This window comes from Armigeres subalbatus, chromosome 3, assembly GCF_024139115.2.
Source record: "Armigeres subalbatus isolate Guangzhou_Male chromosome 3, GZ_Asu_2, whole genome shotgun sequence".
Taxonomy (NCBI): domain Eukaryota; kingdom Metazoa; phylum Arthropoda; class Insecta; order Diptera; family Culicidae; genus Armigeres; species Armigeres subalbatus.
In genome coordinates, this window is record NC_085141.1 from 104242471 (window position 1) to 104254951 (window position 12481).

A 12481-nucleotide genomic window follows, 5' to 3' on the forward strand; every position below is an offset into this window, starting at 1 on the left:
CTGGACCGCATCAAAAAAATAGCTCGTCCAGAAATGAAGTAAAAATGAAAAAGATTATTATTCCGAAAAAATAGTGGTTTCAGTGTCGGTGTGTATAGGATAGGCTGAAATTGCCAATGACCAGAGCCATACGATCTCGTCCTTCATGGCGTTCACCAGTATGAAGCGAAGGATCGTAGTTCCGCCAGGGACCAGATCGCCATGAATCCACCAAACATCATCTTCGATTTCAAGCTTCTGAACAGTAGCAAGTACAACGAAGCAGCTATCCAGGCCGACATGAAGCACTTGGTCGAGGGCAAGCCAAATATTCTGGTGGCGTCAGGCCACCAAGTATGCCGGTATAATGTCCGGATCAAACACTCTGCGTATCATCAATGAATTGACAGTCACTGCCGTTTCCTATACGGTCTGGAGTCTGAGCAAGATTGCTGTAGCTTCGATGATGGTATCCTGTCTGTCGATGATGGTATCTTTGAGTTCAAGACCGATTTGTGAATCGCCTCACCCAGAAATGCAAGCATAAAAAGCTGAGAATAAAAAGGATCTGTCGACGCGCTGTGTCGTCTTCACAAGCATAGTTGCCCCACGTTGTTTTTTCACGATGCCATTCCCCAGACAAGTTATTTCTCAATCAGACATCATGGCTAGGCTTGCCAGAAATCCTTCCTAAATCGCAAATACATTGATGGATTCTTTTGTTGGCCAACAGGGCAGCAAGAAGATGGCAGATACTCCATGTCGAAGAATAGCCAAAGATAGCCAGCTGGTTAGTGGTCGCACGACCTTGTCAAAACTAGGTAACGATTTGACTTGTAATTTGAAGACCGTTCACAAATTGCGTAACGTATTTTTGGGTAGATTTAACTCTCTTCTCTCCCCCTCGTAACGCATTCTATATGGATGATAACGCTTGGTTTGACCCCCTCCCTCCCTCAACGACGTTACGTAATTTGTGAACCTCCCTTATTTGCATTCGATGAATTACTCAATAAAATATGCATTTAATTGAATTTATTTTGTTGTCCGTACTTTACAATTCTTCAGAATACAAACATCTTTGAATCTTGTTCGACTAATTGAAAGTTATTAGTTAAACCATTTCAACTAAAAATAGGTTTCCTCACCCCCTATCATTATTTGAATTAAATTTTGCTTCAGGGTTGTTTTATATAACCTTATAGAGAAGAGCTTCCTTAGCCTAGCAGTAGAATGCGCGGCTACAAAGTAAGACTACGGATAAGATGGCTGAGTTCAATATCCCTGGCCGGTCTAGGAATGATAATGTTTATTTCAGTACAGGATGCACGTACGTTGCATATGGATGAATGATTATAGTTGAGTTTTCTTTCTTATTTTTCTTCAAATTAGTACTTTCTTATTTTAATTAAATTAGATTATTACTTTCAGATGAGGTATAAATAAATAAATAAATAAATAAATAAATAAATAAGGCCGATACAAATATTTAAAATCTATTTTGTCTCCCTCCCCCTCAGATTTTTTTGCCAAAAAACAATATTTTGAGGGGGCAATAAAATAAAATTCGGATAATTTTGAGGATTTCCAAAACATTCTTTAACAAATCCTAGGAGTTTTTTGATTTTTTTCATTTTAATATTTATTTTTTATTATCCCCCCCTTGACCTTTCGGAGACCAGTAGGACAAAAAGTCAATTAAATATTTGTAACGGCCTAAATAATATTTAGCCAATTTATAAGATATACTTTTTCAAATTTAAATCATTTTTTGGATTTTATCGAATATTGTTTCCTGCTCATCGCATTACACACCATCGCCACGCCACCTCATCGGCGCTTCCGTTTGGACCAGTACGATGTTCTTTCGTTGATACTTCCTAGCCCTAGTATATCCCAGATAATCACGCTGAAACGAAAATGTTCAATTAGCGCCCATACGGATCTAATGGCCATTGTTTCCTAAGACTGCGGCACTGAGGAATTGCTGTAAAGGACTAACAGGAAGGCGATACAACAACCTTCTTATTATTATTATTGGCATTCCATCCCCCACTGGGACATTGCCGCCTCGCAGCTTAGTGTTCATTCAGCACTTCCACAGTTATTAACTGCGAGGTTTCTAAGCCAAGTTACCATTTTTGCATTCGTATAACATGAGGCTAACACGATGATACTTTTATGCCCAGGAAAGTCGAGACAATTTCCAAACCGAAAATTGCCTAGATCGGCATCGGGAATCGAACCCAGCCACCCTCAGCACGGTCTTGCTTTATAGCCGCGCATCTTACCGCTAGGGTGAAGAGGGCGATACAACAACCACTAACAATCTTTTCAAAGAGAAATTAGTGTACGAGAAAGGAAAAATGTCAGCTTTTACCAATTTATAAATAGAGCAAAAAAATAACTTATATTTGATGTCATACGCATTTTACGGAATATTCATTTTACCATTTCAAACAAAAGAAAAAAAGGATTTTGCTTGGAATCCATAATTCACCTTGAAATACACAATGGATTTCACTCGAATCCCCGAAGGGTTTTCTCAATTCCGATCTGAGACTCCAAAATATGTCGTTAAGAATCCCTAAGGAAGTTTGTATATGTTGACCGAATCTGAAAGAAAATTAGGGATAAACAGTAAACTCTTTTAAATATATATAAAAAAAACTTACCAGCGTAGATATTATGGACTCTTCCTTCCCCATTAAAAGCTGTAACACTTGATGGTGATCTGACAGTCATGAGAAGATGAGATGCACAGCAAGCCCCTGTAGACTGCGTCGTTATTGACGAACAACTATTTCACAAATTCCATGGAAGTTCTTAAGTCAAATGAATTTTCAAGATACGAGGTAGCTTACATCTACCAAGCACTTATTAAGTAAAAAAGCTTGACATAGTTGATCGGTCGAATCGCAACAGATTGTCCTATTGAACATTTACCTCCATTTTCGCATTTTACATCGTCCCGTAATTTCTCGTGGGTCTTGGCGAGCTTGCAATGATCATTTCGGGGATGAACTTTCGACATATGTCGAAGTATCCGAATCCGAAATTCTTTATCGTCTGCTATTAGAGTGAGTGTTGGATGCGCTTTCGCAAATACTGCAAATGGGTAAAGAAGATGCGACTGAGCCTAGTGCGGAAGGTGCTGGGTGCTGCTGCTTATGCCCTGGATAAGATTTTAGAAGAGTCTAACTTTGCAGTAGATGAATATGGCGATGCGGGACTGGATGATGTTATTACTGGTTGAGAGGATAGACCAGCTTCAGATCAGGCATTAACAAATAGGCCCGACACACCTTGCTTAGATGCCGCCGGCACACGTTGCATAGATGCCACAGATGACTCCCGAAAGTGTTTATCGGATTTACCGTAAATATCAGCCAATTGGCTAACGGAACGCAGCACAGAACACACCTAAAGACCCGGAACTCAGAAAACACGAGAGAAATGTTCACTGACAAGCGAAACTGTTATTAATAAAACTGATCGAATATCTGACAACGAGAAATGTCATATCATTTTTGACGGTTCTTGTTGTAAAATTTTTCGAGCAGTTGTATACTGTCACCGCGTTCATCGCATCGCTATCGCGCTTTCATCGCGAGTGATCGCGTTAATCGCACGTAAAAAGTTTCATCGCAAAAAAAATCATTCCAATCGCGAAAATCTTTATGAAAAAGAAGCTTCATCTAGGGCTCATCGTGGGAGTGGCGCACCCCTCGACACACAGCCTGATCTGAACGTCGCTTTTTCGTATGGGTACTAATGGTGATACCCATGAAAGTGGGCCATCTGCAATTTCAATTATCTTCTTCTCTAGCAGATCCTGAATAACCTTTAATTGAAAATAGAACATTATGTTGAAAACTTACTCTACTTCTAGCTCCTCTACCTAACAACCTAGCTGATAACTCACCTTCTCTACATCTGCTTCCATCGCAATTGGAAGTCTACGAACCGGTTGAATCACTGATCTAACTGTTTCATCAATCTGTATTCTCACCAACATGTCCGGTACCTTTGGGAATTCCTTAACGTGTCCATCCTCCAAATAGTTTTTCTGGACGACATTGTTAACGTTGTATCCAATTTTTAATACACGGAGTGCAAAAGCTGTCGATTTACTGAGAAGATCAGTTTGTCCATGGGGTGCTACCAGCATATGTGTCCAACATCCGCTATCATCACCCGGTACACTGATTTCAACCTCGAACGCCTTCGTAAACAATATTTTGTCTTTCGAAGCAAACGATTCGTATTGAGTCTCCATTTGATCTGCATCGCGTTCATTAATGATTTTTGCTCCCAGTTTCTTCAATTTTGCATACGTCTCCTCTCTGATGATGTTTGCTGGGGATCCCGAGTCTACAACCATCGTAGTCAAAACTCCTCCAATGTAAAAACATAGTTTTTCTGAATCTCCACCCTCATCAACGTAGAAAACTGCTTTATCGGACGGTTTATCTCTTGGGTTATCTACATCATCTTGTCGGTTCTCGAGAATTGCATACACTTTTTTCTTGAAACCTGTTTGGCGTTTGTTATCTTCATGTTTCCTTTTCCTTCAACAAGCCTTGAAATGACCTTTCATCTTCTTCTTCTTATTGGCATTACATCCCCACACTGGGACAGAGCCGCCTCGCAGCTTAGTGTTCATTAAGCACTTCCACAGTTATTAACTGCGAGGTTTCTAAGCCAGGTTACCATTTTTGCATTCGTATATCATGAGGCTAGCACGATGATACTTTTATGCCCACGGAAGTCGAGACAATTTCCAAGCCGAAAATTGCCTTGACCGGCACCGGGAATCGAACCCAGCCACCCTCAGCATGGTCTTGCTTTGTAGCCACGCGTCTTACCGCACGGCTAAGGAGGGCCCCATAATGACCTTTCATACTACAATTGAAACAAGTGACATTCCTAGCAGGACATTTTTGCAAATCCTTCGCTATGTGACCAGGGCGATTACAATTATAGCATTTACGTGAACTCTGTCTGGGAAAATTTCTCTCTGTTTGACGTACATTTGACAACTGATTAATTATTGGAATTGCATGATCTTCTGTATGAATAGATGATCTTCCATAATGCCGAAACTGTTTTTGAACTTCTTCCATAGTTTTCCCTATTTGTAGGACGTCTGTGAGGCTTTTTTCCTCCATGAGAAGTTTCTTTCTTAGCTCTGTTGAAGAACAACCCTCAATTATTTGATCCACGATCATATCATCATCATCTGGGAACAGACATCGATTTGCTTGGTCTTTCAAACGGAAAACAAATTCTTCAAAATTCTCGTTCTGGTCTTGCTTCATGACTCTGAACTGATGTCGCTCAAACCTTTTATTCAATTGTGGAGCGAAGTAATTGTCCAGCGCGACTATCGCAGAGTCATCTATATATATAAAAACCAATCTATGTATGTATGTTCGCTAACTACTTCTGAACCACTTGGCCGATTTCAACCAAATTTGGTACAGACATTCTCTATCCTCAGAGGAAGTTAACAAAGGGGTGGGATGGTCATGTAGAAAAGGGAGGGGTGGTGGGAGGGTTTTGTTCAGAAAACGAACAATTCTGTGTAACTTTCAACTCCCAGGACCGATTTCAACCAAATTTGGTACAGACATTCTCTATCCTCAGAGGAAGTTAACAAAGGGGTGGGATGGTCATGTAGAAAAGGGGAGGGTGGTGGGAGGGGTTTTGTTCAGAAAACGAACAATTCTGTGTAACTTTCAACTCCCAGGACCGATTTCAACCAAATTTGGTACAGACATTCTCTATCCTCAGAGGAAGTTAACAAAGGGGTGGGATGGTCATGTAGAAAAGGGGAGGGTGGTGGGAGGGTTTTGTTCAGAAAACGAACAATTCTGTGTAACTTTCAACTCCCAGGACCGATTTCAACCAAATTTTGTACACATATTCACTACGAGGAGGTAATCATATGGGAGGGATTTGGGAAAGGGAGGGTCTGGAGGGAGGGGTTTTGTTTAGAAAACGGGCAATTCAAAGTAAATCATGAACCCCTGTACCGATTTCAACCAAATTTGGTACACACATTCTACATCATAAGGAAAAAGATAACAAAGGGGATGGGATGGTCATTGGAAAAAGGGAGGGTATAGGGGAGGTGTTGTCTTTGGAAAACGAGCAACTCAGTGTAACTCCCAACCCCAGGACCGATTTCAATCAAATTTTGTACACATATTCACTATGAGGAGCCGATCGTACGGGAGGGAAATTTGGATAAGGGGGTAGGGGTCTGAAGGGAGGGTATTGTTCAGAAAACGGGCAATTTAGTGTAACTTCTGAACCCCTGTACCGATTTCAACCAAATTTGGTACACACATTTTCTATCCCTAGGAGAAGATAACAAAGGGGGTGAAATGGCCGTTGAGAAAAGAGGAAGGGTAAAGGAAAGCGGTTGTCTTTAGAAAACGGGCAATTCAGTGTAACTCCTGACCCCCAGGACCAATTCTAAGCAGATTAAATGATTAAATCATTCAACTCTATGATTAAAGATTATGATTAATGAATTATAATTTTTGAAAATGATGACTGATAATGATTAATGATTAAATTCATTTTTGACAATAATTAACGATTATGAATAATAGATGAAAAAACCGTTGGATTATGATTAACGATTACCGATCGTGATTAAATGTTGACACACTATGTGTATGGTTAATGATTAACGATCGATATGATTAATGATTGATGATTATGAATGATCAAATTGCATAGTGATCCATAATCGAGTAACCTTTATTCCAAATTTTAAAAGGTATGATAATTATATGATAATGATTCAAGATTAATAAATAAAAGCAAGGTATGCAATGATCCAATGTTCCAGCATAACTTCTGTACCCTTGCCCGATTTCAACCAAATTTGGAACAAACATTCTTTTTTCTTAAGAAGGCGAAGATGACAGGGATCGATCAACTCAACACTTCATCGAAATCATGGTTTGCCCAGAGAAAAGCAATGATTAAAGTGTTTCCTTCTGGACGGTAAATGTGATCATTTCTTTAAAAATAGACGTTTTTCCGGAATAAGGCATCGGTGTATGTTTTTCCTTCTTTAGAAATAGACGTTTGCCCGAATCAAAGCAATTTAGGGTTTGATCCCATTTTCAAAATCAGTCAATGTTTTCAAATGTAATCTACCTTCTTTTAATCAAATGATGAAATATCAATAAGAAAACACAATTATCCTTTTGACCTATTCCAATTCCGATGGTGAAAAAAACTGCGAATTAAACTGGCAACTCCGAGCAAGGCCGGGTACATAAAGCTAGTATTTCATAATTCTAAGCTCAGACCCATCACCAATAAGAATGCCGACTTGAACTTTATCAACTTTATCGAAATATGTCTGTAACTTAATTCCCCCAAGAACCAATAGCAGATTAACTTTTTCTTCGTCATCAATTATTTCATTTGCCGCAATAAATCGACCAAAAGCTCTTTTCCATTTTAGCCAGTCGTTTCAAGGATCTGATCCTACTTTAAACGGTGGCATTACTGATGCATCTGTAGAAAAATAAAACAAACGGTAGTAGGAAGAAGTTGAATGTTCCTTAATGGAATCATTTCCTTATCCTTATCTCATTACTGACTATATAACGCTACAATACGTCATGCAGGTCGGCATTAGAACAATATTTTGATGAACAGCATACATCTTCATTTCACCTTATACTACCGTAAATGTTTCTCAAATTCCTCGTTACGTTTTGCCTTTCTCGTACAACTAAGTTGTACCGAAAGGCTATCATTTCACTCCAAAATCGAACTTTTGATAGAAGTCCCGGAGACCCATAGTGTTATATACCATTCGACTCAGCTCGATGAGCTGAACAAATGTCTGTCTGTCCGTGTGTGTGTGTGTGTATGTGTGTGCGTGTGTGTGTGCACAAAATGCCATAAAAAACATTAGCCAAATTTTCACATAGAAACTAATTGCAAATTGCAAAAAAATAGATAATATTAAAATAGTGATGAGACATAGTCACATAGAACAATAATGTGTTATGAAAAATGCCTTGCATCTATGAATATTTTATCCGTGGCTTCCCATTAAGAGTTTCATCGTACTATAAAGATGCTCGTGTTGCACGCATTTAGGCGTAAGTATGCTCTTCGTTCAGTTTCATAGTACTATGAAATTGTCCGAAAGTCAAAATTCGAACATAGGAAATTCGAGAAACTTTTGGCAGCGCCATCTGTCGTCTACTAGTGTAAATTTTCTATCACAACATTAGACGGTGTAACTGTTTTGCCTTTCTTGTACATCATCGGGGTGTAAGCGTAAAGGCTACATTTATTACCTTTTTGCGCGAGAAAGGCGCCATCACCGCTAGGTGGATTAATCTGGGTTTTTTGTAATCATTCCCATGTATCTTGAAATTAAAAAAGAGAAATCCTTACCTTAATCCAATTGGTCGGTTTACCATGTATATAACCTACTTTGCATTCTGACCTCACGCAACGTATCACATCCAAAAACCAACAAAACAAAAACGCTATACACGTCCATAATGAAAACCATCAATAACATAAACATAAACGCTTCTTTTTTTTTAGCGTGTATATACTCTCATTCCCAGCATGCTATCTCTTTTCAAAATCACCTCAGTAGCACGAAGCCATTTGCGTTTCTTCATTCGTGTATCCAACAATGCCTTTTCATTCGATTTAGCACGCAGCTACTCACATATACTATCAATGCATTAGCACGAAGCTAATCTCCTTGACAATACATACTATCGCGTGAACTTTAAAAACATTTTTCCATACCAATTTTCACTCCAATACCTTGGAAGATACCATTCTGCCATATCATGGATATTTTGTTCGTATCATATCATTCCACTAACACAAGCATATCCATTACTTTTTCAATCAATAATTTCCGTAGCACGTAGCTGCATACCATTTTTTTCAAATAGACGACTTTTCTTAAAAAATCTCACATTAGGCACGTTTTCACTACTACCACTTAAAAGCACGTAGCTTCACTGTATATTTTCCCTTTTTGCTTGAAATGCAAGTTTCCGTTGATGCCCACCATACTATTCCGTTGATGCCCACAATACTATTGCCCATGCAATACTATTCCTCTTGGCAGCGCATCGATATTCTCATTTACGAACATGTTTCGTGGCAGTTCGTAGTAAGTGTTACATGCATATCAGGTAGATTGTATTACTAACACTAAGGTTCCGCCATTTTTTTGATCAAGTTTTTTTTTCACACTCATACCATGTTGATTGACGCTTGCCACGAAGCCGCCATTTTGTAAAAAGTAACAGCGTCTCTTTTATCACACATTTCTTTTTTTTTCAGTTATCCGTAAACACCGGAGCTTCCTTTTTAAACTTCATTACATCGGATTTCAAAATTGCATACACGATTCCATCTCTTATAAACTAAACTATTATTTTCTTTAAATTATCTAAATTACTAGCTTTATGTACCCGGCCTTGCTCGGAGTTGCCAGTTTAATTCGCAGTTTTTTTCACCATCGGAATTGGAATAGGTCAAAAGGATAATTGTGTTTTCTTATTGATATTTCATCATTTGATTAAAAGAAGGTAGATTACATTTGAAAACATTGACTGATTTTGAAAATGGGATCAAACCCAAAATCGCTTTATTCCGGGCAAACGTCTATTTCTAAAGAAGGAAAACATACACCGATGCCTTTATTCCGGAAAAACGTCTATTTTTAAAGAAATGATCACATTTACTGTCCAGAAGGAAACACTTTAATCATTGCTTTTCTCTGGGCAAACCATGATTTCGATGAAGTGTTGAGTTGATCGATCCCTGTCATCTTCGCCTTCTTAAGAAAAAGAATGTTTGTTCCAAATTTGGTTGAAATCGGGCAAGGGTACAGAAGTTATGCTGGAACATTGGATCATTGCATACCTTGCTTTTATTTATTAATCTTGAATCATTATCATATAATTATCATACCTTTTAAAATTTGGAATAAAGGTTACTCGATTATGGATCACTATGCAATTTGATCATTCATAATCATCAATCATTAATCATATCGATCGTTAATCATTAACCATACACATAGTGTGTCAACATTTAATCACGATCGGTAATCGTTAATCATAATCCAACGGTTTTTTCATCTATTATTCATAATCGTTAATTATTGTCAAAAATGAATTTAATCATTAATCATTATCAGTCATCATTTTCAAAAATTATAATTCATTAATCATAATCTTTAATCATAGAGTTGAATGATTTAATCATTTAATCTGCTTAGAATTGGTCCTGGGGGTCAGGAGTTACACTGAATTGCCCGTTTTCTAAAGACAACCGCTTTCCCTTTACCCTTCCTCTTTTCTCAACGGCCATTTCACCCCTTTGTTATTTTCTCCTTAGGATAGAAAATGTGTACCAAATTTGGTTGAAATCGGTACAGGGGTTCAGAAGTTACACTAAATTGCCCGTTTTCTGAACAATACCTCCCTTCAGACCCCTACCCCTTATCCAAATTTCCCTCCCGTACGATCGGCTCCTCATAGTGAATATGTGTACAAAATTTGATTGAAATCGGTCCTGGGGGTTGGGAGTTACACTGAGTTGCTCGTTTTCCAAAGACAACACCTCCCTATACCCTCCCCTTTTTCCAATGACCATCCCATCCCTTTGTTATCTTTTCCTTATGATGTAGAATGTGTGTACCAAATTTGGTTGAAATCGGTACAGGGGTTCATGATTTACTTTGAATTGCCCGTTTTCTAAACAAAACCCCTCCTCCAGACCCCTCCCCTTTCCCAAATCCCTCCCATATGATTACCTCCTCGTAGTGAATGTGTGTACAAAATTTGGTTGAAATCGGTCCTGGGAGTTGAAAGTTACACAGAATTGTTCGTTTTCTGAACAAAACCCCTCCCACCACCCTCCCCTTTTCTACATGACCATCCCACCCCTTTGTTAACTTCCTCTGAGGATAGAGAATGTCTGTACCAAATTTGGTTGAAATCGGTCCTGGGAGTTGAAAGTTACACAGAATTGTTCGTTTTCTGAACAAAACCCTCCCACCACCCCTCCCCTTTCTACATGACCATCCCACCCCTTTGTTAACTTCCTCTGAGGATAGAGAATGTCTGTACCAAATTTGGTTGAAATCGGTCCTGGAGTTGAAAGTTACACAGAATTGTTCGTTTTCTGAACAAAACCCTCCCACCACCCTCCCCTTTTCTACATGACCATCCCACCCTTTGTTAACTTCCTCTGAGGATAGAGAATGTCTGTACCAAATTTGGTTGAAATCGGCCAAGTGGTTCAGAAGTAGTTAGCGAACATACATACATAGATTGGTTTTTATATATATAGAAGAGAAGAGATAGAAATAGATTATTCCGACTTCCTTCGCTTACCGATTTTCATCCTCGTCGCCATTTGTATCGATCACTAGTTCGCACTTCACAATCCGACTCAACTCTCGCACATCGACCGTCGTTCTTCGCGTCCGAACATAGACTGACTCCCTCGCTCAACGACTTTGTCTTCAAGGGCTACATGTGGTCTTCGCTCATTACACCGACCAGTGTTACACCGACTGATGAATATATGCTCGGTACAGGCTAACTGTCAAATTTTCCGTTTCCGTCGCCGGTCCGTTGTATTGCGTTTGGGGCTTAAGCATTAAATCACTGCATGTTAATGGCCGTATAATGGCATATGAGCAACTTGAAAGTTAAATAATAGCATTTTTGCAGCATACTTGTCCTATATAAGCATTGCTAATGCATTGAACCTCTGACAAATGTGGCATTATATGATATTGCAACAATATATTGTCAGTTTCGCTGGTAACAAAACGCGCCGATCACTTTTTAAGTACCTTTAAAATCGTCGCCAATATCATTATTTTCAATCTGTGGTAGTTCAAAGCCAAATTATGAAAATATTCATAAAAAATAGTACTTAATTTTGGGAAATAATGTGATTATTGAAATCAAACAATTTTGTTCACAGTTGATCTGACAGATCTTATGGCCATTTTTGCTGGCGACGATTTCGGCGACGAATTTGCTTTGCGACGATTTCAAATCGTCGCGGCCGATAAGGTGGGAAATTGATAATATTTACGATACACTCTATTGTTTGACAAGAAAGGTGTATGAAAAAAATCAGATTTTGTATAGTTACGATACAACGAACGTATAACTAATGCGAAAACTTCATTTACAATTTAATGAATGGTTCATAACAATACATTCTTATGTATTTCTTTTATTTCACCTACATTAAAATTTATTGTAAGTTTATTGTGTTTTATAGTGATGTTACAATAAATTGTATTGTTTTTCTATAATATTTTTTATTCGGGTTTGCTTGCAACGTCTAACGGCGCCTCAACGAGAGTCTCACATCTCACAGATTATTAGCTGGGATGCTGGTATCGGTCCGTACTTAAAACTTTTTTTTCAGTGTAGCTCGTCAATTGACAGAA

The 12481-nt window shown here is 38.6% G+C and overlaps 1 protein-coding gene across 1 annotated transcript; it reads right to left on the reverse strand.

The window, feature by feature from the left end:
- Positions 1-3673: 3673 nt before the first annotated feature.
- LOC134221852 (uncharacterized) lies at positions 3674-4363 on the reverse strand. Its single transcript, XM_062701025.1, has 2 exons — positions 3905-4363; positions 3674-3823 (listed from the first exon to the last, which is right to left on the reverse strand). The coding sequence occupies exons 1-2, from the start codon at positions 4361-4363 to the stop codon at positions 3674-3676; spliced, it is 609 nt and encodes a 202-aa protein (XP_062557009.1).
- Positions 4364-12481: the final 8118 nt, after the last annotated feature.

Bases quoted from the DNA above. Each gene is read 5' to 3' on its own strand.
- LOC134221852 (XM_062701025.1), bottom strand. From the start codon at position 4,363: ATGGTTGTAGACTCGGGATCCCCAGCAAACATCATCAGAGAGGAGACG. The intron at 3,824-3,904 runs GTGAGTTATCAG...TTTCAATTAAAG, and splicing joins TGGAAGCAGATGTAGAGAAG to GTTATTCAGGATCTGCTAGA.